This window comes from Petromyzon marinus, chromosome 25 (genome assembly GCF_048934315.1).
Source record: "Petromyzon marinus isolate PM22_M1 ecotype Great Lakes invasive population chromosome 25, UKy_Petmar_22M1.pri1.0, whole genome shotgun sequence".
NCBI lineage: Eukaryota > Metazoa > Chordata > Hyperoartia > Petromyzontiformes > Petromyzontidae > Petromyzon > Petromyzon marinus.
In genome coordinates this window covers 8565441-8593023 of record NC_133691.1, presented here as the reverse complement: position 1 = coordinate 8593023, position 27583 = coordinate 8565441, and the positions used below count along the sequence as shown (strand labels likewise).

The window sequence follows — 27583 nt, the reverse complement described above, 5'->3', positions numbered from 1 at the left end:
AGGGTGAATAAAATGGCTACTACTTTGTGAAAAGTCAGACTGCATGCTATGGCGAGACTCAATTGAGCAAGGAGATACCAATGGTTTGTGAATAGCACTGCATGTTAACCCAACCATGTGTCGACAGCTGGCAGTTTAACTGGACGCCTCCAGATACCAACAACTTCTTTGGTCCCTCTTTGCAGACGTGAACTGGGGTTCATCGATGCAGGCCATGAGCTTCAATACTGCACTCTACACGAACCTCACTCTGGACCGGGAGCTGTACCACGTCAAAAATTACAGGTGACAGCACACCAAAGGGGATTTCTGTGTCTGCGCCTTCATCGTCATACCGGCTACCTTAAACCATTCCAGTACTGAGGAATCATCATAGTCATTGGTTTCGCTCGTCTGTGTGTTAAGGGTCGCCTTCATCCACCTTAACTCCAGGACTGTGATTTCGGCCCTTCTAATCTCCTGTTGTAGAGGCCTCCTGCGTGTTCAGCGTGAGTCGCGCCCCAAATCTGCACAGAGCACCAAGGCCCCCTAAATGCCTCCCCCCTTAAATTCCCCAGCCGGCTGTGCTGGTGATGGTCAACCGATTCTTGAGGTCGAAGTCTGCCCCTTCTGCTCTCAAATGAATGCTCAGCAGTGCTCATCAGCATCGGTGGTCCCGAGCCAGGAGTGGAAATTCCTCATTCCTACGGTAGAATTATTATCTCGGGGGTTGACAACCTCTAGTTGATTCTTGCTGTTGTTGTTGTTGTTGTTGACCAACCTCAGAAAGAAGAGAGGCTGAGACAGCGAGTTACTGCCGGCGGTTCTTTATCCATCTACGGCTAGAATCCACTTTGTGCGCACGAGCACTGCCTTCGCGAGTTTGCACCGTCCCTTGACGAACCCTGTGACCCAACCGCTTCCTGCAGGCCCAACTGCCTGGTGCTAACGGGGCCTCCAAACCTGCGGCCGGCGCTGGTCGACTTTGTGGGCACCTTCACCAAGGACATCGGCCTCATGGTCTGCGGCAACATCCTCGTGGTAAGCGAGGACGCTTCATTTTTCCTGGTCTCCTGCATCACAGCAGTGAAAATTACCCAGTTGGCAAAGGAGTTGGGTCTGTGCCATTCGTGGCACCACTGATATCCTCCGATTGCTGCACGGTTGACGATGTAGGGTGCGAAAGTAGTTCAACATACATATATACCACAAATATGCAATCTACACAAATTTACAATGAGGCCGTTCAATGTACGGGTTTATATATAATATTATGTACAAGCCATTACCCATTTACAATACTTTATTAAAGTCGTAATCATCATAGTGTATCTTGCAACACTGTAATTACCAAACAATAAAACGACGAATATTACAACTCTATTAAGGCCTCTGGATCTCGGAACGAGCAAGCGGTTCAGCGTTAATTTTATTAGAGAGGCATAGCGCCGCCGTTTTTAAAGTAGTTCAACATACATATATACCACAAATATGCAATCTACACAAATTTACAATGAGGCCGTTCAATGTACGGGTTTATATATAATATTATGTACAAGCCATTACCCATTTACAATACTTTATTAAAGTCGTAATCATCATAGTGTATCTTGCAACACTGTAATTACCAAACAATAAAACGACGAATATTACAACTCTATTAAGGCCTCTGGATCTCGGAACGAGCAAGCGGTTCAGCGTTAATTTTATTATAGAGGCATAGCGCCGCCGTTTTTAAAGACATCGTACTCACCGCAGAGAACCGTAGCGACACGACCACCACGCTGTACGATAGCTGGCGTCAAAACTGTGGAGGACGCCGTTCCCCATGCCCTTTTACTTCCGATTCCGTTCCGATGACGGACGCGTACGTCAAAACTGATTACGTACGGCGCACTGCATCAGCACGGGAAAAGGGGTCAAATAGGTGTCGATGTCGTGTGCTAGCCCGCGCCCTTACCCAGGCCTCGCGCCGGCCGTGCACCTGCGTCTCGCCTCATCGCAGGGTCCCAAGGGCGAGAAGGTGAAGGAGCTGCTGGAGAGCAAGCACAACGAGTGGCTGCACAGGCGCAAGGTGAACGCCTTCTACACGGGGTTCGTCGCCACCAACATGCAGGACGGAGCCTTCGGCCTGCTGCAGGTCCGACACAAGCGAGCGCTCCGCACGGCCCGTGTGGCCAACACACGTCGGCTTCGGTCAGCGATTACGGCGAGGGAAAGCATCTGTGGTGCATGTTAGCGTCCCTCCTGTTATGGAATAGGCATCCCCCTGTTTTGACTGTGCACTCAGGCCCTCCGGTGTCACTGGCACATGGGCCAATCCAGTGCCCGTCAATGACACCGATGGCAATTTGTTTTTCAATCGAACTGCCCTCCTTTACGCCGGGGCGTCTCGTAGCGCTTGACACGCGACAAACAACTTTCGTCTCGTCTCATCTCCTCAACACGTTTTTGACAGGACCCCACCACCTCTCCCCACACTCCAGGGGCAGTTGTCCCCTTTGCAGCACAGGCTGACTCAGCACCTCACCTGCCATGCGGGCATTGCTCTGGCATCAGGTGGGGCCGATGATTGCTGCTGTGTGTTGCAATCCCATGCTCATATGCGGAAGGAAACCACTCACTCTTATGACGTTAGTTTAAAATCCGAGAGCAAATGTATTAAACCACGAGTGACGGCTGCCGTTGTTTTTGCCCCGCAGAGCACCGGTATTGGGAAGCTGTGCCCCAACATCCTCATCATGGGCTTCAAGAACATGTGGCAGGAGGAGGAGCCCATTAACATGCACCACTACATCCAAATCATCCAGTGAGTGCTGCTCATTCGCGCTGCCCATGGGACATTAGGAAACACGCCACGGTGCGCCTGCCTGCGGTCGCCAAAAAGTCCAGTGAGGGGCCCCAACTTGCGGCACTGCTGGCAATATCTGGAGACGCCTGCCTGGCCCAAGTACACGTACCATATGCAGTACGACAATGGATGGCCCATGGCTATCACGGATGGGAAATCCCAAAAGGAAATTATTTTGTTGAATTGCTCATCATTACTTAACCTGCCAAGGTGCTGTAGTCCATGTTGGTGAACACCGATCCGGCTCTGCTCACCGGTTCTTCCAGCTGCTGCTGCTGACGCGGCGACGCCGTGATTGCACCCTCGTGTTTCCACAGCGACGTGTTCGACTTGAACATGTCCCTGGGCATCCTGCGAGTCAAGGAGGGCATCGACATCACCAGCATGCCCGAGACTCACGGTAAGTGACCACGGCACAAACCCGAGGAGCCGTGGAGTAAGAAGGGGGGGGGGGGGGATACGTGTTCTTGTACTCTCAGCTTGCACCGACCACCGGATAATGCTGATACGTGATACACTTTTGTGTTGGGCCACGTAATGATCTGGCCAAATTGGCGATGTAAGACCGTCCACCCCCCGACATAGCTAAAACAAATGAATTTGTCACGTGGCGTACGAGCGTTTAATCGCCCCAAACGTCATTGGTTCAGCCTCGTCCGTGAGTTGCGGCACAATTCTCACAGCCAAATTTAGCGATGAGATACGCGACATCTTTTAACTTCGGTTCCTCAAAAAGCTCCCAGCACGTGGAATGAAACGTCGGACATCATGCCGAACAATGCGTGGCACGAACCGAGAATGCATCAGATGGCTAAATTGCTCGGTGTTCATTTATTTGCACATGTGCTCATCTTATAGCAATCCAGTTTCCTTAAGAGCTGTTTTTAGACAACGTGGCTTATCATCCTTGTGTAGACTGTATACCAAGGTCATTTTAAGCTACAAAATATTTCGCAATGCATTTGAGGTTCTCAAACACATTGAAGCGATTTATGTCGACAGTTACACACCGCAATCGGACAGTCACGTTGGGATGTGCAAGTCATCGTTGATAAAAAAAAAACATTTGAATATGGGAAATACTCCATCTAAAGTTCGAAATAAATATTCAGAGGTACAGCAATACTATAATGAACTCTCCTCTCTCTTTAGCAATGAGAAAGCAATACCAAGAAATCCATCAACCAAATGAGGCATTGAAGGCCTTTGGCCAGTAAAATAGGCCAGTATACCTATCAGAGGGGCCCTCTCGAGCTCCCTAAGGTGGAAGCCCTTCCACCAGCAGTCACGCGAGTAAGCAATTGCAGGGCTGTACCTTGACCCTTCCGCGCATTTCTTTTCCACCGGTTGTGCAATTAGGATCATCTGCATATTCACGTCAAAGGGCAGTGTCCATTCTGCTCTAATTAGTATTGAGGGCAGCACTCAACTCCCTTGGTGACCCAGAGGCAGTGATGTAAATTCCACAATCATATGCTAGGGACCAGTTGATCCCATTCAATGACCTCTAATTGATTCTCCTCCAAATGGTGCTTGTTTATATTTATTTCAGACTGATGATGGGCTGAGTAGGCCTTGGCCGGGATTTGAACTCTTAACCTGGGGTCAATCGCTTATTTCAGGAATGGTGCATTGCTGATTTCTGCCGAATGATTTTCACGGCGTTGCTTGAGCAATCCATCTCTTGGGAGCAATGATTCTGGCTTTTGTAACCTCTGTGCGTCTTGTCTGCTTATGGTCTTAGCTTTGGAGCGACTTCAGGCTCAAATTTGTGATGCTTTTCACTTAAAACTATGCCAAGCATTGTTAGGAGAAACTTAAAAGATTCTGACCAACATCCAGGAAGTCGAATTTTCCCAGATCATGATGTGGCCTAACTCAAACACCATTTATGAATCATAACATCAGCTGAAAAACCCTACGCGCTAGGGTAACCATACGAACCTATACATGCCTGGACAGTTTGCTTGTGAGGACCGTGACAAATGTTTCGATGCATCCGCGAAGGTTTTAGCGGTGGTGCCACGATGTTTGCTAGGGTTGTATACCACGCGGTGTCGATGTCCGTGGTTTCGGGATTAAACCGCGTGTCATTCGTGTGTACTCGAGGTTTCGCTCCGCGTGCTGGGAGCATCAGACCGGGAAACGCATCGGATGGCTTGGTCGTAGAGACAATATCAGGCAGTGCTTCTTTCAGAAAGCACACAATAGTGGGGACATTTTTCTTCTGGGTTATTTCGGTAAAGTCACCGAAAGAACCCAGAAGATGAATCCCTGGAGTCACGAAAGCTTTCAATCGAAAAGTGGGGACATTCTCGAGTGTATGTTTCAGTTAGTGCGCATTCGTGAACGTCACTCGCCACTGATGTTAGCCACGGCTGACGGAACGCTTATTTTAAAGTCCTGGTGACTCACAGGAGTCAATAGTTATCGCGCATTCCCGCGAGATGCCAGGACTTAGACAAGCGGTAGCAACACCTCGGCTGGATGCACACTGCCCGAGGATCCCGTGGGAGGAGGCGAGACGCCGCGAAGGAGCTCGCAGCAGCGCTCGCCACAGCTATCCCCAAAAAGCAGCCTGTTATTAGAGCATTCATCATATTCCAGTGAGTCAATCGGCAGGCCGCGTGTGGTGGGGTTAAGCGTGGGTGACCCCCACCTCTTCCGAGATGCGTATAGCCAAAAATACTTTACCCTGCAGAGGTCCTCTCTAGTGCTTCTGCTATTTGGGAAGTTGGGGGAGGAGTAGGGGGGGGGGGCCTTAAGCTGCCAGGAGCGTGATTGCAGGGCTGCACCTGTGCCTTTACCCTGTGTTAATGACGTCGCTGTTTTGTTCTGCTCATCCAGTCAACATGGCTTTCCAGTTTGACGCGGATAGCAAGTCCTCTCGCAAAGTGGCCAGCCTTGTAGCAACGTCAGCGTAAGGATCCGCAGCAAATTCACACAAAATACTCGACTTTTGCACCTCCCCGGCGCCAGTTTGCATTCGCGCCAAGCAGCGTCGGATACGTCTGTTAAAAGCATTTCTTTCCGCGTTCTCTCTGCAGTCTGAAGAGAGTTTCCCCGAACACGGCGCAAGGTATAGACGCTGCCGCTCTCCCCTTTTGCTGTGGCACCTTCTTCTGCCCCACCTGTACCGCGGTGAACACTGAAACTGAAAAGCGGAAGCAATACACGAAAAAAGGCCATGGAAAACAAACAAATAACGGGCTTGCTAGCAAGTAGGGGCTACGGTTCGTGAGATGGCTAGCGCTCGTGGCCGGACGGCCCATATGGTTAATGCTGAACACCTGATAATGTTATGGTTAGGGTTGAGGCTAGGGGCCGGGATAGCGTCCGATTGGCCATGGCGTGTGTCTCGGTCTCACTTGCCCCTCCTTCCCAAAGCAACGCGTGGCATTTTTTCAGATGTTGGCTGCTTTTTTGTTTCTGGTGTTGACGGTGACATTCTTAACTCAATCACGATCGTCAGTGGTGATTTTGGCGCAGCTGACCATGGTTCCCTAACATTTAACATGTGTAAGTTAAAACAAATAAAGGCTTCACATTAACAGCACAAGTGAGAATTTTATTTTATGTTTAATTTTTCTTATTTTATTATTTCCCTTCTACGTGACTTTACCGAAAGAACCAAGAAGAAGCACATGTCCAGTATATTACAGCACTGCAACACTCCAGTGTGGTATTTCAACTGGTGGCACTGTTGGCAGATCGCTTAAATTAGCCCATCATCCTTCTTGGAGTTTTTAAAATAAGTACAGCTTTGTGGGAAATCACCATTGGTTGTCTAGTGTAGACAATGGATATTGCCATAGCAATGTGAAATTTCCACTTCCAGCTCAGGGCTTTAAATGATATAATGAGCTATGCCTGCCACTTTTTACGAACACGGGGAAAACCTTTGACTGAATATACCATGGTGATCTGTGCCAAAAATATCATTCGCAAACCTACCGGGCTTCATCCTTGTCTGGGAAGCAGCCCCTTTGAGCACAGCTTTTGTGCACGCGCGGCCACCGTGAAACTTTGTGCTTCTATCCACAACCCGGTGAAGAGAGCCTCTTCCTGAGATGTAAATCGGGCCAGCGGTGTTTCACGCACTAACCTAACGTATCGTGATCGGCGGTCTTAAAATGAAATCAAATGAAAGGCAATGAGATCATTTGACTGCCATTGGGGCGAATGACATTACAGTGAATGTCAGAGCGAACGCTCGCTTCCCAAGGCTGTATCTGTGGACCCTGTAGCCCAGTGACGGATTAAGCGAGTGCGGGGCCTGTAGCATATGTTATAAAAGGGTCCTAAATAAAAAAAAACACATAAATATGAAAACACAAATTTTTTACTTTCACAGTAAAGTAATTTAATTTTTTCTATACAGCCAAATAATACGACAAATTACTAACCTTAAACACCCAGTCGTTCATAAAAGTTGAAGGCGGTATAGTACTTTAGTAATAGAGCAAGTGCAGAATCACTGAACCGGAATTGATAGCTTGAAAGCGTTTAGCGCGGGGCCCTTGAAAGTGTGGGGCCCGTAGCTACCACATATGTAGCTACTTGTGCTACTCGTGATACGCTCGTCGAATCGTGCGTGGGAGAATCACTGACCCGCACTGACCAGCGTGGCGAAGTTACGGTAAAAGAAACCCCCGTGACCTCCACGGCGTGGTGGGGTTGAGGGACCTCATTTCATTGGTGGATTGAGATTGGCTGGAATTGATTGATTAATTTCATTTCACTATGCGTTTATACAGTTATATAACGTATCTATTCATACACCTGTGGATTCTGCATGTATTCTAACAGAAGCGTAATCGAATGCTTCATCAAATCGTGACCCCAAAACAATAACGAATCCTCAAATCGTGGGAAAGGGTTCATCGTTACCCCTCTAGTGCCGTGTAACCGGTGGGTGCATTGGGGAGAAGGTCGGCACACAGGGGAGGGGATGTAAGCGGGGTGAGCCGTGCGGTTGCAGCGTCAACTCATTGCTCCTGTGTCCCGGTGCTCGCAGAAGGCGCCGTCCAGGAGGGGATGCCGCAGATCAGCACCGTCTTCCAGTTCAGCCAGGGCAAGAGGACGATCGACATCTACTGGCTCTTTGACGACGGAGGTTTGTCCCACCGGGGTTGCTCTGGGTCCCCTCTTAGTCGATGGGCCCAGTGCAGGCAATGAACCCCCACCGGTACCACCCGAGATGACCAAATCGTCGTCGCTCTATTTGAATACCTGGACAATGTTATCAACAGAAAATTAGTACAACTCTGTAGAAAGCCACCAGGCATTGTCCATTGGAAAACATCGTTCCAAAAATACGAGCATGGCGCAGTGGTTCACGCGGTCCACAAACCTGGCGATCTGAGTTTAATTCTTTGGCCATGGTTAACATCAGCGGTGAGTGATATCTAAACCAATCCAGGCCCCATCCAACTCCACCAACCCCACCATGACTGATAATGATGGGAGGGAGGCCTTCATCCAACAGTGGGTTGACAGAGAGCTGCAGATGACGACTCATGATGAGTAAGTGTCCCGCTGGGTAGCTCGCTGCCGTCACGTTGGCTATGGAGTGAGCCGCCGGGCGGTTGTGTTTTTCTCCAGGCCTCACGCTGCTGCTGCCGTACCTGCTGTCCAAGAAGAAGCGCTGGAGACACTGCAAGATCCGCGTCTTCATGGGAGGGAAGCTGGACCGCCTGGAGGAGGACAAGCAGAAGTAAGGCTCGCGCCAAACGCACGATTACTCGCGTGCAGCGAACGCGGGTGGATCCTGCAGTGGAATGACAGGGGGACTGAATTTGGGCCAGGGCTGCTTTAATTTGCGTGGAAAAAAAAAAAAAACTGGATTCGCCTATCAACAAAATTATCACGCAGTTGGATTCCCCGTCGTGTGCCTCTGCGCCGTGGCCAAACGTGCGGAGCGCACGCCGAGAGCGAGCGGTGGAGACCGCTCCTTGCCGCTCGTGCCATGCGAGCGAGTAAAGTGACTCGCGGCGTGAGCGAGTGAAGCAACCGGCGGAGTCAGCGAGTGAAGTAACCGGTGGTGTGCGCCACCTCTCCATCCCCAGCATGACGCGGCTCATCACCCGCTTCCGCCTGGACGTGGACGACGTCATCATCCTGACGGACATCAACAAGAAGCCGCGCACGGAGAAGTGAGGACGCGTCGCCGACACCTTCAGTCATGTCCAGTTTGACTGTCCACCTTGAGTGTCTATCTTGAGTGTCCACCTTGAGTGTCCACCTTGAGTGTCCACCTTGAGTGTCTACCTTGAGTGTCTACCTTGAGTGCCTAGCTTGAGTGTTTACCTTGAGTGTCCACCTTGAGTGTCCATCTTGAGTGTCCAGTTTGACTGTCCACCTTGAGTGTCCACCTTGATTGTCTACCTTGAGTGTCTAGCTTGAGTGTCCACCTTGAGTGTCCATCTTGAGTGTCCACCTTGAGTGTCCATCTTGAGTGTCTACCTTGAGTGTCCACCTTGAGTGTCCACCTTGAGTGTCTAACTGGGTGATGTACAGTTACGGTTGCCACCTCTGAGCTACAAAAAGTGCGGCACATGTCACGTGGTGAGTGATATCTCACAATAGAGGACGAGGGGAGAGCTCCACGTCAATGCATTGCCTTGAGGGGGGTATAATTTCGCCTACCGACAAAAACCGAGACTTGTAGTCCCCTGGAAGAACTCGCCGATTTACCAGGAAAGCAGCAATCTCCTCGGCAGGTGGAGGTTCCTAGGGGAACCAGAAGAGTTGTCAGGTAGTGAGTTCGCAGCCCGGTTGGGGGCCATCCGTTTAGTACGTACGCATGGAGGGGGGAGGGGGGTGAAACCTCGATAATAATTTGTCGACGTTGGCCTTCAAATGAGCCACAGTTCAGTTTCTTCAGCTGTGAGAGAACAAGTACTACCGGGAGAGGTAGGACTGTGGGAGAGGTGTCACTTTGTGTGCCACCGTGCCCCCTGACTGCAGCTATCACGCAGCTCAGCAAAATAAGTGGCCAAGGTACGCAACTTAAATCTTTAATGCAGCCGGCGGTGGACTATCTGTTTGCTTAAACACGTTAATATTATTCATCCTTGATCGTTTCTGCGTGGATTAAATATCTGCCATTCTATAGGATTCGGGGGGGGGGGTGCGTCAAGCGTACGTACGCAGGTGGGGGGGAGGGGGTGTACAAAGTCCGCGTGCGTACAGGGAGAGGGGTCAAGTTCTGACAGATTTTTGCGTGCCTACCCAATGGATGGCCCCTTGGAGTCAACACGGCCCCTCATGCCTTCAGGGCGGATCTAATCAACACCACCACGTGAGAAGTCAGCAGCCGTTGTCGTTGTCTTCTCAGGAGAGACCGGCGTGTTGAGGATGAATGCCATACCTGTCAACCCATACGGTTTACCCCTGTTCCTGTACAGAATAATTTAGTTTTTAGGTCCATACTGTGTATAGCCGTTTCCATACGGACAAAAAAATATATATATTTGTTCGTGTTGCTCCCATGTGATGGGACTTTGTAGGATGAACGTTGAGATTTATAAGGGCACGGGGTGACCAATACGGTCTGCATCGGTCTGTAATAAGTTAGGGCAATGATAAGGGGTTGACAGCCGTGTGAATGTGGAATTTCCACTTCTGGCTGGGCTCCCCCTGTCGAGCTGAGCACTTCTCCCTGCTCACCGTGCGAGGTGTCCCCCGCATCGCGGGCGGCACTCACTTTGACGTCTGCTCGCTTTGCGTCGTTCAGCTCGCGATCGCGCGCACCGTCGAAAACGTTCCCTCATACTCGAGCGGCGCGCCCCGTACGCCACGGCGGACCAACGCTCGCGGGCGGCAGGAGGTGCCGTGCACGCGGTCGTGGCCCGCGTCCCCGATCCCTCTGCTGACCGACGCCCGTGCTCCCCCTCTCCTCCTCCTCCGCTGTGCGTCTCCCCGCCAGGATAAAGCAGTTCGAGGACATGATCTCTCCGTTCCGACTCAACGACGGCTTCAAGGAGGAGGCGGAGGTGGAGGAGTTGCGCCGTGACTGCCCCTGGAAGGTGTCCGACCACGAGCTGCTCTCGCTGCGGGACAAGGTGCTCGCGCTTTGTTCACCCTCGCGCGCCGGAGGACGACACGGCCCAGCTCCTCGTCACAAAAACAAAGAGTGGCGCTGCACGCACAGCGGCGATTTCCAGGACGGCAGAAGGCACAGCCGCGAGCGTTGGCTCGGTCGCGGAGGTGGCAACCAGCTCGTAACCTGGGCCGTACGCCGCCTGTGGACGTGCAGCATGCTGGACACGTGACATATCCCGGGTCTCCGAACCGGGCAGACGCGGCTGACACGAAGCCCTGGCCGTACCGCGTTGGCTTTTTTTGGGCTTCGCATTCCTTGACCCCCCCTTGCGTGGCCTCTTGCACGGCGGTTTGTGACCGCGAGGTGACGCTGCGGCACAGCGAAGAGATATATATATACACAGATCAGCTTTGAGATGATCGCAGCCTCTTCACGTCCCATGCTTTCGTCTCTCTCTTTCAGACGAACCGGCAGCTGAAGCTGAACGAGCTCATGATTCAGAACTCCAACGACGCAGCCCTCATCGTTGTGTGAGTAACGCGGGGGGTCCATGCGTCAGCACAAGGGCTTGGCTGCTACGTTAGAGAGCCCGCGGACGCCACCACCGCCTGCTATTGTGGAACGGAACGCGTAGTTGGCAGTGGACTGACCGCCGCCGAGGTTAGTTTCAAAGCAGGCGTGGGGAACCGACGTCCCGTGGCTTCAGTTCACGCGGCTTATGGCCACATGAGGCCTTGCACTTCAAATCGGCCCACCGTCGGAATTTGTTCATCGCTGCCGGCATCTTAGCTGCACTGGCCGGGTACTAGACGGGCCTATTTTTCGATCTGCCAAAAACCCTTTTAATTTTAGCTTGCTCAGTAGAGGTGAGAGTTAATTATTGTGGCGTTCCTCATTGGTGTGTGTTAATGTGTCGCCCGCCAAGTGTGGGCGACACATTCGCATTCTGCCCTCGGTAAGAAAAACGTTCTCGATCCCCTCTTTTAGAAAATAAAATAGTAGCGTGCGTTCAGTCCACTGCAATCGATCACTTATCTCGGTTGTCAACTAACCTGCTGTTGCCACTCTAGCAGAGGCGGGGCATGGTTGACAAGGGTCCTGGTGCACGATTTGGAATGGGGCCCTCCTTGTCCAATTCTCGCTTCTTTGAAACTCAGCACATGGGCTCCTCTACCCCGTGGGCCCTTGAGCAGTGGCACCACCTGCACAATCGATAGCCTCACCACTGCACCCGAGCGCCCTTTGCCAATCGTCAGTGTGCACGATTGGTGACACAGGGCCCCTTTTTTGTGTCGTCAATTTGCGCCGTGCAGGAGCCTGCCCATGATCAAGAAGGGACGGTGCCCGTCGGCGTTGGGCATGGCCTGGCTGGAGGTGCTCAGCCGGGACCTGCCCCCAGTGCTCATCATGAGGGGCAACCACGTGAACGTGCTCACCATCTACAGCCAGTGACGCACGCTTGCGGAAAACCACGCTCGCGGCCCGCTCGCACGCACGCACGCCAGCACACGGTCATCGTAAGCACACTCACACCCGATCGCTCGCTCACACTCTACTTAAACAATGAACTAAACAATTTTTTATTTTACCAGGTAAGGCCCACTGAGCGATGTAGTTCTTTTTCAGAAGCGATCTGGCCACAAATGATAGCCCAATGAAGTGGCTTATCACGTGTAAATGTATAGCAGCTAAATACTCTTAACGCATGTTTCTAAATGTGGAGGGAAAAACTGGAGGACCCGGAGAAAAATTCATGCGACCACGGGGAGAATGCAAACTCCAAATATACAGGCATTCAGGGTCAGGATTGAACCGACGACCTCCTGTATACCAAGCAAGGTCGTTAACATCTCGCCACCGCAGCACCCCACTTACACACACACACACACCAGCCCAGTCACCCAAGCCGTCATTCCTCCAGTCTCAATTCTCACGTGCACCCGGACTCACTCGCACGATTGGCCACTTCCGCCGCAAACCTCCGCCCACGATCAATCGTCACTCAACCACGCGCGCACACACACACACGCCAACGGACTGGGGAATGTGCATTTAAATTTCCTCTTAAGTTCTAATTGCAATCGCTAGTTGTATTTGTATTAACTTAACAATAGTGTACGTGCACAACTGTAGAATACAATGTTCTGTATTTTATTTTAACCAAAAATGGAAGGGCGTTTCATGAACATTGACTAATGTGATTGACTAATACCGGCCGTGCGGCTCAGTGGAAGAGCGAGTGGCTCACAATCAGAAAGGTTGAGAGTTCAAATCCCGGTTGGGGGGGTGGGGGTTGACTCAGCCTATCATCCCACTGGGGTCGATTAAATGAAAACCACTTTGCAGTGAAGTCAACAGTGATTGTTCTATTGAGGTACTTGCTCCCCCCACCCTGCTGTAGGAATGTGGAATTTCCACCACTGTGACTCAGGGCTGTAAACAGGTGATGGGCACCAATGCTGCAATGCCCCCTACTTGCATAGGAACTCACTTTGACTCCTTATTGACTAAAGGGTAGTTGTGTGCAATGGAATTATATTTTCCTTCAACAATGAATATACTTTTTTAATTCACCGATTGAAAACACGTATTCAATATTAAACAATTATATTGTATTTGCTCTATTTTTTTGTGAATCAGATAAGTGCTATATGTATAAAAATAAGGGTTGTTTTTTTGTAGCTACGAAAGACGTAATGGATAACTTAGATTACATTTGAGCTATATTGCAGGTCTTTCCATAAGGGTCATATATGCTGTGTATAATATCTGTGTCTTCGTGTAACGTTAACTCTGCTGCTACACTTGAGCCTGGCGCGTGGAGACTGTAGACCAGCTTCCTTTCTGCGATGGTTCACTCTTGTAGGCTAATAAATTAAAATGCGAGTCATTTTATGCTCTCCGTGTCAATATTCAACTTGTTTTGCACCTTCCTCCGAACATCACCTGAATATGCATTCTGCGGTCCGGATAGGTTGGGGTGGTGGCCCTGGAAATGTTCAACAAGATTTTAACCCCCAGGCAGCGCCACGATGTTCCACCATTGCTTCTCCAAGATTACTTCACGGTCTCTCCTACACGGCACTTTATCCTCGGTGATAAATGGCCCAATCAAGTTGGCCGTTTTGTCCACGAGTAATTGGCGTCCAAGCATCAGTCCCTCCACACAAACGCATACTTTCCCTTTGTGAGTGCATCTCAACAGCGCAGCGGAGCGTACATTTTAATCCAGCCATCGCCACACATGCATGTTTGTATATATGTAGAATTTCTTTCCCACCGTACTTAGCCTCCCGCAATAATGGGAGTTGCGATATATAGCCAAATCCCCCCCCATTATCTCATGCTACCACGAGATTATCTCACCGCGTGGACTACACCTGTCCCTCGCACGCCCCGCACACGTCCCCCCCGTGTCCCTCACAAGGCCTTCACGAGGCCCTTCCGAGGTCCTCACGAGGCCCCCCGCTCGTATTCTTTATGTCGCTGCTGCTGCCGGTTCACGAGCTTCCTCCGCCACGAGGCCACCTCGAGCAAACGCCATTTACCGGGAATTTATGTTACGAAAAAATGTAGCACGTCATTAAAAGAATATATCAAGCACAATTTTTAATACGTCTTTACAAAGCTCACATTAATCACAATGAATGTGATAAAAAAAAAACATCTACTGGAAAAAACAAATGCTGTTTTACTCAACATCTGCAACTTCTCAGCAGTGGGTTATGGTCATTATTCCATTATAAATCATCTCACATAGTGGGGGTTAGATTCACCCCCATTAGCCAACCAGACCTTAAACTACCTCTACAACACTTGATAATGAACGCCAACTCCATGCTCCATCTATAGCACTTACACCAGGCCTCGGATTTTTTTTTTATGATTTCCCACCATTGGAGTCCATGGTGCATGCCTGTAACGTAGTGGGGCGAGGCGAGGTTGGTGACTCACAAGGATCGAGTCACCAGGTTCCAGTTCCTGATCCCTAGACGAGCAGCAGCGAGCAGGAGGCGGTGAGCAGTTTCCGTGCACCCCAGATAAACAGTTCGGAAGTCGCAAAATTAAAACCATGTTCCCAAATTAATAAGTGCTTAGAATTAAATGTATCGTATTCTCGAGACTACAAGATGTGCTTGGTCCGACCTAAAGGGCAGAGCGGTGTATACGTAATGGAAAGGCTGCTAAACATTTAAACGTATACACGACATCAATAAATAGCGTGCACATGGACAGACTTAGAGGAGATATTTTTTTTTAAATCTCCCAAAGCACTTCCTTAATGATGAACAAGCATTGAGACACCCATTAAGACGTTTATGGTGTCCAGATCACAACCAGAGACTACATCTATAGACACCTTGACCTGTAAAAATGTTTTTGTGCTATTTTTTTAGTGCGGAAATAGGCAACGCAGTGGAACGCTTTCCTCTTTCAACGTTGCTAATGATCAGATTGCTGACCTAATTCGGATGGGTAGATTTGGGTTTCATAAATGTGAATAAGTAGTCCCACACGTGAAATGCATACTGATCTAAAAGTAAAAATAAATTGCTATGGCAACACAATTATAACCACTATTCCTCCTACTTTCACAAGTCCACCAGACATGTCCACAAGGTACACGTTCTACGCTTTCAGGAAATGTACAGGGTAATTTGCAAAATGATTTTTTTAAACCAAATATCTCAACGCATGACCCTGCTGAGAAATGCCGCCATTCCCAAGGCCACGGGCAAACAAAAGCTCGCAGGCCCGGAAACTGTCCTGGGCCATCCCGGCGCAGCTTGGAATGCATCCCAACGATTCGAGGCGTCTCGGGTTCCCGTGCGCTCAGCCCCTTCCACACCCTTCCTCCACCAGCCAGAGGGAAGTCAATTTAATGTTTTTTTAACAATATGAAAAGGTTTGGGTTTGGGTTAGGTCACCCCAAGCTATGCGGTACGAAAGAAGTTAAATCTATTTACATATACATACATTATATATTAATTTTCCACCAGTTTTTTTATTAAACAAAGAGCATGGACCTAAATTTGACCGAGGTGAAAGAGACCAATGACTGCGCTCTCTCTCGTGTTGACCTCACGACTGTTTGTGAGCACGGCCAGTGTAAACCAACAGGCTACCTTGTAAAAGCACGCACAAGCCGGTACAACATCCAAGCCAGGTTGGCCCAGCAAGAAGGGAATGCAGGCTGAGCCCAGTCGCCCGGCTTAAGAATCAAACCAAGAGCAGACCTGGCTTGGTACTCCGAAGTAGGCAATTGGACAGTCAATAAAGCGCTCCTGGGTAACTAAAGGCCGTAATACAATATTAATGTAAACTTGAAAGGGTGCAAGGCTAGGGTATGAAGTCACACGACCGGCTGCGGAGGTCACGTGACCTCGCTCGTCACGTGACGGCGTGATCGGTGTGGAGGTGGTCACGCGCCGAGCGTGTTCTTGGAGTTGGGCCGCAGGATGAGAGGTCGTGCCTCTTCGAACACGGTGTACATGCGCTCCAAGCTCTCCTCTGCTGGGATCACCTGGAGGTCACCGTCAAGATACACATTTACATTGCATTACATTTACCTTTAAACAAATGCCCTTTCCCCCTAAAATATATCCCGATTGTACGATCAGTGTAATGTCATGGAGAAGACATTTCCATTTGGAATGATCACAGCTAGCAGTATAACACTATGTTTAACAAAAAATTGTCCTGGATTATGATATCACAGAACTACTTTTTAAGTTACTTTAGTAGGACTCTTAATTCAAAACTAGGTGTGCAGCTTTTTTTTTACATATATAACATTTAAACAATGTTTGTTGAATGGCAATGAAATTAAAAAAATGTTAATTATCAGAGCTGGAAAAGGTCAAACAAAATTAAAAAAAACTATTGGTGTTTTTTTTTGGTCAGGCATTGGTGACCACAAGCTGCAAGCTCGTTGGCCAGATTGGAACACAGGCCCTCAGCAATGCCGTTCCAGAGTGCTTCCACGTGGTGCCAGGTGCGGCCAGAACCATTCAACCCCTCCCTGGAAATTCGATGCATCGCCTCGGTAAAAGTGTGGCGATTCGATCCTCAAACCAAAACATTTTTCCCTCCCGTGTGATCGTGCCGGCCGTTCATTACTTTACTCACCAGCACAGGAGCCGGCAGTCGGAAGATACTCTTGTCCACAAGCCAACTCTCATAGAGCGAGTGCAGACTCTGCAAGTATTCCTGCACACACGGGCACCATTTTACTGATCAGGTCTTGCAAGCTTTGGCTTCATTGAGATGTCCTGTATAACTGAAATAAAGAACGAGAACTATAATTTATATAGCGTCTAAATGCAATTACATCCGAAGGCTATTATCATCAGCAGCCATGATCAATCCACTGCTGGGTGGAGGCATCCACAAGCCACCATAACCTCCCTCGATCCTGCGATGAAATAATTTATACAGTAGCAGCATATGTACCGATTCCATAATTCCATGTCCCCCTCGATGGACATCCCCTCGGACGTGTTCCACTCCTTGGCTGCCACTCTGTTGCCACCACATCTCGATTTGCTTTACAAAAATTCAAACTGCGGTCGGTCTTTTACATAAATCACAAAACATGGTTACGGATGGTTCAAGTCCTGTTCTCTAAACGACTCGAAGTTCTAATGTCCCTTCCGAATCATTCACTTTAGAAAGTATATTGTTCTCTTCTTGAGAACAAGGCATCCATGGCGCAAGGACCGAGTGCGTGGACACAGCGGGGAGTGGGTAATGCAGAGCGTCATGGCGAGAGACCGAGAGCGGAGGCACGTGTCGGCTGTGGGGAGCCCCTACCAGCGGAACGACGCGTTCTTCTTCGCGGCTGCGCGACTTCAGACGCTCATGGCAAGTCTGCGGGGACGCCTGAAGGTACACTGCGTTGTGAAACACAGAAACGTAGGAGAGCAGCGGGACAGAACACGGAGAAATGGTAATACATTGGTGGCGACATGAGCGCAGTGACAAGGCGTAGCGCGAGCGCGTTTGCCGCTTGTGGCAGAGATTCGCGGTTCGATTCCAGCAGTGGGTGTGATAAAATAATAATGCCACACGCCACACGCTTCGAGGTGGACCTTAAAGAGCCCGTCAATTCATTCACAAGAGTAGGCCAATGTGTGTGGGCATTTCAGGGTCCAAATTGTCCACAAACACATCAAACTGAAATCATACCGAGCGATCATCGCCTCCCTACTGGCAGACTAACGCCCCAGGTCAACCTTGCAAATGAGACTCATCCTGGCCTCCTGAGGTCTTACATGGTTACGCAAAATATACTTGACACAAAGCAACAAAACTGGTAGCTTACAAGTGTGGGCCGTGAGTAGGCACCGTTTGTTTCTCACGGCCCTTGCGTTTATCGTCGCGAGGTGGCGTGCGCTCGTACCAATGAGGTCGACGGGTATGGGGATGGTCTTGGTGAGCCAGTCGAACCACTCGCCCAGCACGGCGTACTCCACCTCTGGCATTAGGCCACTGCTCCACAAGGTAACACAAGGCGAGGGTGGGAGGTGGGGGGGGGGCGGATTAATCGACACTCCCCTATTAGAAGCACATAACGATTCAATAAAATGTGTCAATTGCAAGGGAATCTTACGTCTCATAGTACAGTATCGAACCGTGTACTTAACAACAGATCGGCGGCAGAGAGAGGTAACGCGTTCGCTGGATTCGAAAGGGACGTCCCCATATCTCTATTCAACACCTACTTTTTCATTCTCATTATTTCATAAGGCGAGGTGAATTTTGATTTAAAGCTTTCGTGACTGCAGTAATTCATATTCTTAGCTCTTTCGGTAAAGTCACGTTATTGTTTTATATATATTTTGTTATTTTGTTGTTTCCCTTCAACGTGACTTTACCGAAAGAGCTAAGAATATGCGAGGTGAATTAGCAACGTTATCTTTGCGGATATTGAGGTTATTAAGCCATTCTCAGAAGTCTCTGCGGAGGCTTGGTGGATGTCAGTGATGTTGCCTGCGAATAAGCAGCACGGGCAGTGTTTGATCATGTGATCCATGATCTGGCAACTCTTCCATTAATACTGGGATGCAGGTGGTTTACCTTCGGAAGAGGTTTTCCACAAAGATGTATCTTGCGCTGAAGATAGACCTCTCCATCATCCTGACTGGGGTGGTCTGCATGGGATGAGCAAGAGGTGCAGTTCACCACACTGGAATACATCTGCTTAAATTACTCTAGAATTAGTTTGCTGCAGGTTTATTATTTGGTGAACTTATACAATGCCATAATTAACACTGCCTAATGACCATGTTGGAGGTGACGTGGAATTTGTTTATGTATCAATCTTGATTTGAAGTTTTCGTGACTGCAGGAATCCATACTCTTTGGTTCTTTTGGTAAAGTCACGTTGTTTTTGTATGTTGAACTTCTTCCGCACCGTACGAAGCCAACCGTGCTAGTTAATAAGAGGTGCTATTTCGAGTCCTTTAACTCATACAATGTATACAGTGAGAGAGGAGCTTGGAGTCGGTTGTAGCTAAGCACGAGTTGCAGGATTTTGTCAAAGTGACGATGCGGTGGGCATCGGTGGCACTGGTTATGATGGCCTCTTGACCTTGGCCACTTCTGGATGATGACCTTCTCAAGCTGTGAATATCGTGGACGCTGTTTGACCATAACTTCACCAAGATGATCAGTGAGCACAGACATGGAGGCAAAGGTGTGCAATACATAAACGTATATTCGCTGAACTGCTCTATGCTACCCACAACATTAGCACAACCCCACAGAAACCTATGCCAACCTGGCGTGCGTGCTTGTCGAGCATCCAATACTGCGGCTATAACCCAGGTCTGGGTGTTCGCTTACCGATGGGCTGGTGTGATTCATGATCATGGTGAGCTGCACATACGTCTGCAACGTCAGGCTCCAGCGCTTCGGGTCACTGTATAACAATGCCTGCCACACACACACACACAAAACAAAGATCCGCCATATATTCTTAATGAGCAGTTGGGGCAAGTGCTGTAAGAGAGCAGCAACTATGTAAGCCGGCACGGCACACGATGGGGTGGGCGAAAAGGACCACACCCAGCCGCCTTTGTCACCCTAGTGGCGATGTTTATACATCACACGTGGTACTGATTTTAGGCCGAGTCAATCTAAGGTAGGCCCGTGACTATTTCAAGTAAATCGTCGCTGATGTTGGCCGTGAGCGGGAATCAAACTCAGTTTATTTTAATAACATCATTAGAAAGAGCCAGTTTGACAAAGCAAAGAAGGTTGCATGAGTATACTCTGCATTGACATGCAACAGTCTGGTCTTCAATTATATGTTGCACTAGCTTAACTACCCGGCTTCGCCCGGGACTTGGATTCACCACGCCCGGCCGCCTTTGTCTCCCCAATGGCGATGTTCACACACCACACCAGTTACTCGTTTGAGGCTGAGTCGACCTAGAGGAGGCCCAGGAGCGGTTTAAATAATCGTCACCGGTGGTGGCCGTGAGCGGGAATCCAACTCAGGTGGCCGGGTTTGTAGCGCAGCGCGCTAACCACTACACTACAATGCGTTACGCTTCCGCATGCGAGGGTCACGTGACAGATTTGACGTCACAGCTCACTTGCCGTGCAAAAAATCTATGCAGTATTGAGCTCCCACCCCCCCCCCCCCCAAAAAAAAAGTGTATTTTTATAATTTGTGCATGGTGTACAGTCTGGAAAGTACCCACACGGCAAATTTCAAGTTTGTTGCATGTCGGGAAGTATGCTAAACATTTTTAACAGACACACACATATTCTTGGTTCTTTCGGTAAATTCACGTAGAAGGGAAACAATAAAATAATAAAAATATAAAACACACACATTCACAACTTTGCCTTTTATATATATGGAGATGACTAAACTGACGAGTAGGGACATGGAGCAAGGATGATTCAATCAGTCTAGGCCTTAACATCAATGTTCATTTTGAACAGTCATGGGAAGTAGTAATAATACAAAAAACAGGTCCAGTCAAATATTACCAATATACATTACCTACAAATGTAAATTAATACATGGTCTGCATACAAGCTTCCCAAATACTTACATTGGTGTCTGAAGACAGAACATCTAAAAATACGTGAACACTATGTTTAAAATAAGTCGTGAAATGTCTGTACGCAGAAAATAATTGAGTCTTTCAGTAAGACGTTTGGAAAAACAAAAATTGCATTTGGAAGAACCCAGCGAAAGTCCACACGTGCGTGGTGACAACACCAAGATCTGCACAGATGGGTTCTCAGACTGATTTAATTTATCCTCATCTCCTGGCCACCTCGCAGTCCAATTGTTTCGGAATGTTCAGAAATAAATGTATTCCTTTGTGTTTCATTCACAGTGCGATTCCTGACAATATATGATCCCTGCGTGACGATCCTAATTTGCCAAATTTCAAAATTTACTTAAAAATGTACAATTTTAATAACCAGTGGCGACATTCCCCCCCCCCCCACCACCCCCTACTGATGGTCTAATTTCAACTTGCAGATCGGTGCTTCGTCACTTTGTGTCCCTCAGGGACAACTCTCAACCGGGGTTCAGCCCCCTAGGCTAAAGAAAACTACAGCTGCCACTTGGAATTATTGACAGGAGTTTTGACGCAAGGTGCTTTGAGTTGCAGAATATAATGTAAGTCCCCTATAAATTTAAATCATCGATATATTTCCACATAAATCCCTCGTGTTTTCCTCGCAGTGCTGTTTCTCAGATAACAAGATTCACGCACAAGAAATCAACTTCCAACTCGGAGGGTTCCGGGCTTCCTTACCAGTAGATTATGGCCCCAAATGTTTCTCCACTTGGTAACAGGCTCGGCAACCACCTGAAATGTGACAAATTGCAACACGGTAGCAAGACACTCATCATACGTCAGTAACGAAATTCACAAAAGGCTCTCAATTAACTTACGGTGCCGCTACAAGTAATCACACACCGCAGCATTCAGTTTGTTGTTCAGATCAAAGTCTCAAGAAGTTTCTCACTCCAAATGTAATGAGCTGCATTTTTTTTTTAAATTCACACGAAGGCTTTTGGAACCGCTGTGCTGACGTGCGGTACGAACCTCAATACCCGGTGAACCCTGGAAGTATTCCAGGCATTTTGTTTTTCCACACCCAATGTTGCCTTCGACTGATACCTGCAAAATTACAGAGCACACAGCAAAGCCTATTCGTGAAAAAAAACACAAGGAGGTGATTTATGTGACTCGAATGAGTAACCCAGACAGAAGTTATTTATATATTGCTATAAAAACGCTAACCGGCACTGTCTCTCAGAATCATTCCAAACGTGCACCTCACTCACCATGTTTCTTTGCCCACTTAACAGCTCGTTCCATTTCCATTGTCAATGTCTAAGTTCCTGACGCCCATGCACTGCACGGATTGAAGATGCTCTTCTTTTAGGCGCATTGGTAATGCATACCCTGTCAAGCCCTTAATTATCAGTGCACTACCTTATTACAGACAAATTCAGACCTTACTGGTCACCCCATGCCCCTTATACATCTCAAAGTTCATCCTACAAAGTCCCATCACAGGGGAGAAACACAAAAACTATTTTTTTTGCCCGTATTGAAACGTCTGGACCTGAAACTCAATTTCCCTATACAGTACAAGGATACGGGGTAAACCGTATGGGTTGACAGATATGGTCATGCGTTCTTGGGTATTCCTGAGGCACCACATTAACATCGGTAACAACGTACATATTGCAAGGGTACTTCAGACGAAATTCTCTCACCAAAGCTCTCAAGTTCAACACGTTTCATGTCCAATAGGCGAGGTTATCAAGTGTAAAACTAACGTCTTATAGTCATTAGACCACACACATTATAAAGAAAACTCACCACAAGATTTTGGCTCCTGAAACGTCCTGTGCTGAATCCTGAGGCAGATACAAACACGGAGGGGGGTGGTTAGAAAGAATCGCGCCTTAACACATTCCTGCGGAGGGAGGAGCTGGTAGGAACGTTGGGTTGCTCGGTCAATGGCCAGGGTCAACGGCGGCACCACGTGGTGTATTCCACAAATATGCCCGACTGTGAGGGCGGGCACAAACCGGCGTTGAGTAGAAGGGAAACAATAGAATAATATGTGACTTTACCGAAAGAACCAAGAATATGAATCCCTGCGGTCACGAAAGCTTTAAATCAAAATTCGGCGTGAGTAGGTTAAACGTTGAGTTTTATAAGGGCACCACGGGGTGACCAGCCCCTCCCACCCCACCCAGCCCCACCCCTCCCATTTGTGGATGCACGACGGACGGACGGCCACAATAATCCCCTGTGGACTGGTGGTGTAACCGGGAGGTTCCTGCCAGTATCAAAGCACGTCTTGACATCATGAAGGGATGGAGAGCGATTCCCACACATTTAACAATCGGGTAGTAGTCCGACGTTTCGCTGGTAGCTTACAACCAGCATCATCAGGCAGTTTGTCAGTACTGCGATAACTGCCCGATCATCAACTCTCCAACATCACCAGTAAGTGTGGAAGCAGTGATAAATCGAGCACTTTGTGATAAAATCGGACACGTTCGTGATCGATCGGACACGTTTGTGATCGATCGGACACGTTCGTGATCGATCGGAAGCAGTGATCAATCAAGCACGGTCTCTTCACGCGACAACTGTACTGTATTATAATTGGCTGTGTCGGGTGGAGGAGGGTTTACGACACACGCTTTACTCAAGGGACCTCTTCCCAAAAAGCGAATATTTAATCATATACTGCAGGTCGCGAAAACCCAGAGGCTTTTGATTTATAACAAATAAGTTATCAGACAGCACCCTCCTGTACACGATACCTCGGAATGAAATTCCCGTAATCCCACTCAACAACTCTTGCCGATACCCCTCGATCGATTCCGTGGGGTAATTCCCAATTATCCGAGCATCTCGGTTATTCCGTGGACAGTCATCAAACCCACCGCTCGCCAAAACGTTTTAACAAAATGTTGCCCAGGAATTGGCGGAACATTCAACCCCACTTTGCATCCACAAATAAGTCACCCACATTCATCCTGTTACCGAGAGGCTATAAACCTCACCACCACCACCAACCACCACCACCACCAACAATATCTCACCAACAAAAACAACACGACCATCGTGGTGAAGTATGGCTACAACAACAATAACAACAACAACCCCCTCGCGGCCAGCGCGCGCAATGGCGGTACGAAGCAAGTTACAAGTCCACTTGCTTCCGCCTCCCCCCCCCCCCAATTATCATGCTCGTTATCATAACAATCATCATCAGCAGCAGTGATCGATCCACTGCTAGCTGAAGGCCCTCGAGCCGACGATGAGAGAGAGAATCCCGGATTGGCAACTCGCCTCCTCTGCGGAGGGCTTCAGCGAACAGCGGCGCCGCTCTGCAGGAAGCCGCGATCAGCAGGGCGCGCATTGTGGAACCCGTCCCGACGTTTAAACAGCTTGAAGAGCAGCAACAACAACATCAACAACATCAACAACAACAACGCCGAGGTTTAACTTAGGGGGCAGCGAGGCTGACACCACCCGTCCCCCAACACACGCACAGCACAGACGCGTCTCTGGTTTTCGTTGACATGCCACGGGGTTCTTAGGCTTCGGTCACGTTCAATGCCCCCTTGCCATGTCAGAGGGTTTATCTCTCTGTGTGTGTGTGTGGGGGGGTTTTTGTGTGTGTGTGTGTACCTCTTGGGTCAGTAATGTTAGAATATTTATTGAGACTTCATAGCTATCAAAGCAAACACGGGTTTGTACCCGTATTTTTGTGCGGGGAAATCGAGTTTGCAGGTCCATGCGGCGTACAGCCGTTTCAATACGGGCAAAATAAAATGTTTATTTGTGTTTTTCTCGCTTGTGATGATGGGACTTTGTCGGATGAACGTTGAGATTTATAAGGGCAAGGGGGTGACCAATAAGGTCTGAATTGGTCTGTCATAAGATAGGGAGGGCACTGATTAGGGGTTGACAGGTACGAGACTGGAGGAATCCGATGAGCTTAGAAGCTCTTTCTTACTGATGTCCAGTATGGGCGGGTCACATGGGGCCAAACCATTAATTACAAAAAATAGGCAACGTTTCGGGCAATAGTCCATCTTCACAGCACATGGAGAGGCCAGAGGAGGGGGTAATGTGCAACACTGTCCACACAGCAGCAGCATCACCAATTTACTGTCCTCCATTCTGCTTTATAAAAACAAAGAAACTACCGTATTCACATTATTTCTGGTTCTTTCGCTAAAGTCACAGTGTCTTTAGCGAAAGAACCAAAGAGTATGGATTCCTGCAGTGACGAAAGCTTCAAATCACGTAATTCACATTGTTAAATCAATTAAAATAAATAAGCAGACAATTGATCTCTTTCCCATTTCTGTCCCTCCACGTAAAAAAGGGGAAGTTTGTTGTTACAATCCAATCTCTACACCGGTTTCAGTTGCCACCTGTCTCGGGCTGGGTCTATCAATTGTGCAGTAAACTCAAATCAGTTCATGGCAATACCACCGCATCTCAATTCCTGCCACCCAAACACAGACGCCAACACGTGGACTGATAACCCTGAGCCTAGTTTCGACATTCAGTGTCTCATCCGCAGTCAGGCAGGCTTGCTTGAACCAATGCTGAACTGAAAGATGTCGACACTACAGGATAGGCAATTGGGACTCACTCGACGAGGCACCGAATGTCAAAACCGGTCCAGTTTTGTGTTGAACCCAATGCTGCCGAAAGGCCGTAAAAAAACGTGTGCTGTGGAAAAAATGTTTTTAAATGTGTGCTGTGTGCAGAAATGTAAACTATAATTACGTCTAAAACTGCCAACTGTGTGTTCCTCCTGTTAAGTAAAAAAAACACAACAGTATATCACCACACTGCAATGCTATCGTGTTGTTGAAGGGGGAGCAGGGGGCCAGGTCAGATAGGAATCACCAGTTACCACTCGTGTTTAGTTGTGGCTGGGAATCGAACTAAGATTGTGGAGCTCATTGAGCAGTGTAGCAATCACTCTGCCACTACTTAATGGTACAGTACTGTAGATCAGAAGGCAGCATAAGACAAATGCTAATATGTTACGTTTATTTCATTAAAACAACCATGTAATGAAACACATTATCTACACATTTATTTTAATGTGATGACATCATACATAGAAATTCAGCCAGTGGCACATCCAAGAGTAAGCATGAGCTCTTTCCTTTCACTGTAGGATACATTTTAGCTTTGTTTTTTTTGTCCGGCAGGCAATTGTGCTGTGAAAGGAAAGTTAAGACTGAAAGGCATTATAAGTCGTTGACCAACTCCGACTCGACGTGGGTTGTGACACCAGTCAAACTAAAGGAATCCATTTCGCCCATTGGGCACAGCTTGTAAGCTGAAGATTTATTTACAATCGTGCTGACATTTACCACGTTCAGCCTCTGCATCTTTGTCCTGCAACACCTTATGCATCAGACTTTTATAAGCAACGGGGCTTGTGAGCAACAGGGTCACAGAAAACTAACCTACACCTTAGGGAAAGGGACAAGCGAGGTTTAATTTTGCACGATCTTGATTTTAAAAAAATGTAAATCCCAAAAGTGAAACTTGAAATTGTCATCTACAATAAGTGTGAATCTCAAGAAAACCTGGAAGGTATTACACGAGTTTGAATTCAACATCTCAAAATATAATTTAAAACTGTTGCTCACATAAAACACAGCTGACTTTGACAACCCTAAACATAAAAAAATATATACACAGTACAAATAGAATATAAAGTTCCTGCTTCAGAGAACGATAAAAAGTGATGTCATATACAAATGTCAATCACATGTGGGTTTGTATAACAGAGCAAAACAGTGCAATATTCTTGCATAACTATTCGTACAGCTTGGAATAAATTATTTGGATGCGATTGTGCGTTACATCATCAACATTGTCGAAGCAAGCAACCACTCAAGGCAATTAGTTGCCTCGCAGTTGACAGTTACCAAAATAAGATGTCTAATATTATTAATACGGTTGTACTTACACACGTACAATTCCAGGATATGTATATTTTCATACTTTAACACTATTCACACGAGTTCATGCCCACGATAGCTCAAAATGTTTGCACTTGACAAATGTACGCAAACTGGACCAGGTCTCGGCTTAATACGGCACTTGTTAAGGGGACGTGCATAAACACATCTCCTGTGAATGCAGAGATCGTTTTGACACCATTGCAGATGTGAGAGACGAAGGCCACTTTTGTGAAGAGAGCGTTTAGACGTCGTTCATTTTGCACGCTGGATTTTCTTGATATACGTCACCATGAAAAAACAAAATAGCTAATTATTTTCACGACTTGCTGTAGTGTGATCATTGCTGTAGTACATGAGTTATCTATGAGTAACCACCCGTGTTTCTGTTACTGCCTTGTAAGTATTAAACAAGATACTCGCTTTCATAATTGGTCACTGTACATACAGACTTGTGTTTTCTCTCTCTCTCTGTGTCCTCGTGTTGTTGCTCGATCATTTCCTGCAGTCACGAAAGCTCCAAATCTCTCATTGACATGCTAATTTCTTTACCCCCCCCTCTCTCTCTCTGCCCCCCTCTATCTCTATTTAAGGCCTCGACACAGAGGCGTTGTTGCTCTGTGTGCCTATGTGTGTGTCTCTCTTTGTGTGCCTATGTGTCTCTCACTGCGTGTCTCTGTGTTATCTCTCTGTG

At 48.1% G+C, this 27583-nt stretch overlaps 2 protein-coding genes across 4 annotated transcripts in view; one reads left to right on the top strand and one right to left on the bottom strand.

Moving 5' to 3' along the window:
- LOC116945751 (solute carrier family 12 member 3-like) overlaps nucleotides 1–13767 on the top strand; it is a 30026-nt gene extending 16259 nt beyond the window's left edge. The window contains exons 15-27 of one of the 3 annotated variants that reach the window (XM_032960264.2): nucleotides 186–285; nucleotides 909–1020; nucleotides 1985–2119; nucleotides 2682–2788; nucleotides 3148–3230; nucleotides 5678–5750; nucleotides 5878–5909; nucleotides 7848–7946; nucleotides 8435–8546; nucleotides 8899–8985; nucleotides 10761–10896; nucleotides 11340–11407; nucleotides 12191–13767. In XM_032960264.2, the coding sequence (XP_032816155.2) occupies nucleotides 186–285; nucleotides 909–1020; nucleotides 1985–2119; nucleotides 2682–2788; nucleotides 3148–3230; nucleotides 5678–5750; nucleotides 5878–5909; nucleotides 7848–7946; nucleotides 8435–8546; nucleotides 8899–8985; nucleotides 10761–10896; nucleotides 11340–11407; nucleotides 12191–12329 (1283 nt within the window). In that variant the 3' untranslated portion in view covers nucleotides 12330–13767. The remainder of the gene's footprint in view (nucleotides 1–185; nucleotides 286–908; nucleotides 1021–1984; nucleotides 2120–2681; nucleotides 2789–3147; nucleotides 3231–5677; nucleotides 5751–5877; nucleotides 5910–7847; nucleotides 7947–8434; nucleotides 8547–8898; nucleotides 8986–10760; nucleotides 10897–11339; nucleotides 11408–12190) is intronic. The other 2 variants (XM_032960267.2, XM_032960265.2) reach the window with 2 other exon arrangements.
- Nucleotides 13768–14469: 702 nt separating this feature from the next.
- On the bottom strand, nucleotides 14470–24517 carry TK2 (thymidine kinase 2). Its single transcript, XM_032960310.2, has 10 exons — nucleotides 24239–24517; nucleotides 22748–22785; nucleotides 21962–22036; nucleotides 21668–21721; nucleotides 19725–19814; nucleotides 18957–19030; nucleotides 18280–18368; nucleotides 17691–17770; nucleotides 17007–17087; nucleotides 14470–16401 (listed from the first exon to the last, which is right to left on the bottom strand). Exons 1-10 carry the CDS (start codon nucleotides 24306–24308, stop codon nucleotides 16300–16302), a joined length of 753 nt encoding a protein of 250 aa, XP_032816201.2. The 5' UTR covers nucleotides 24309–24517; the 3' UTR covers nucleotides 14470–16299.
- Between the last annotated feature and the right edge of the window lie 3066 nt (nucleotides 24518–27583).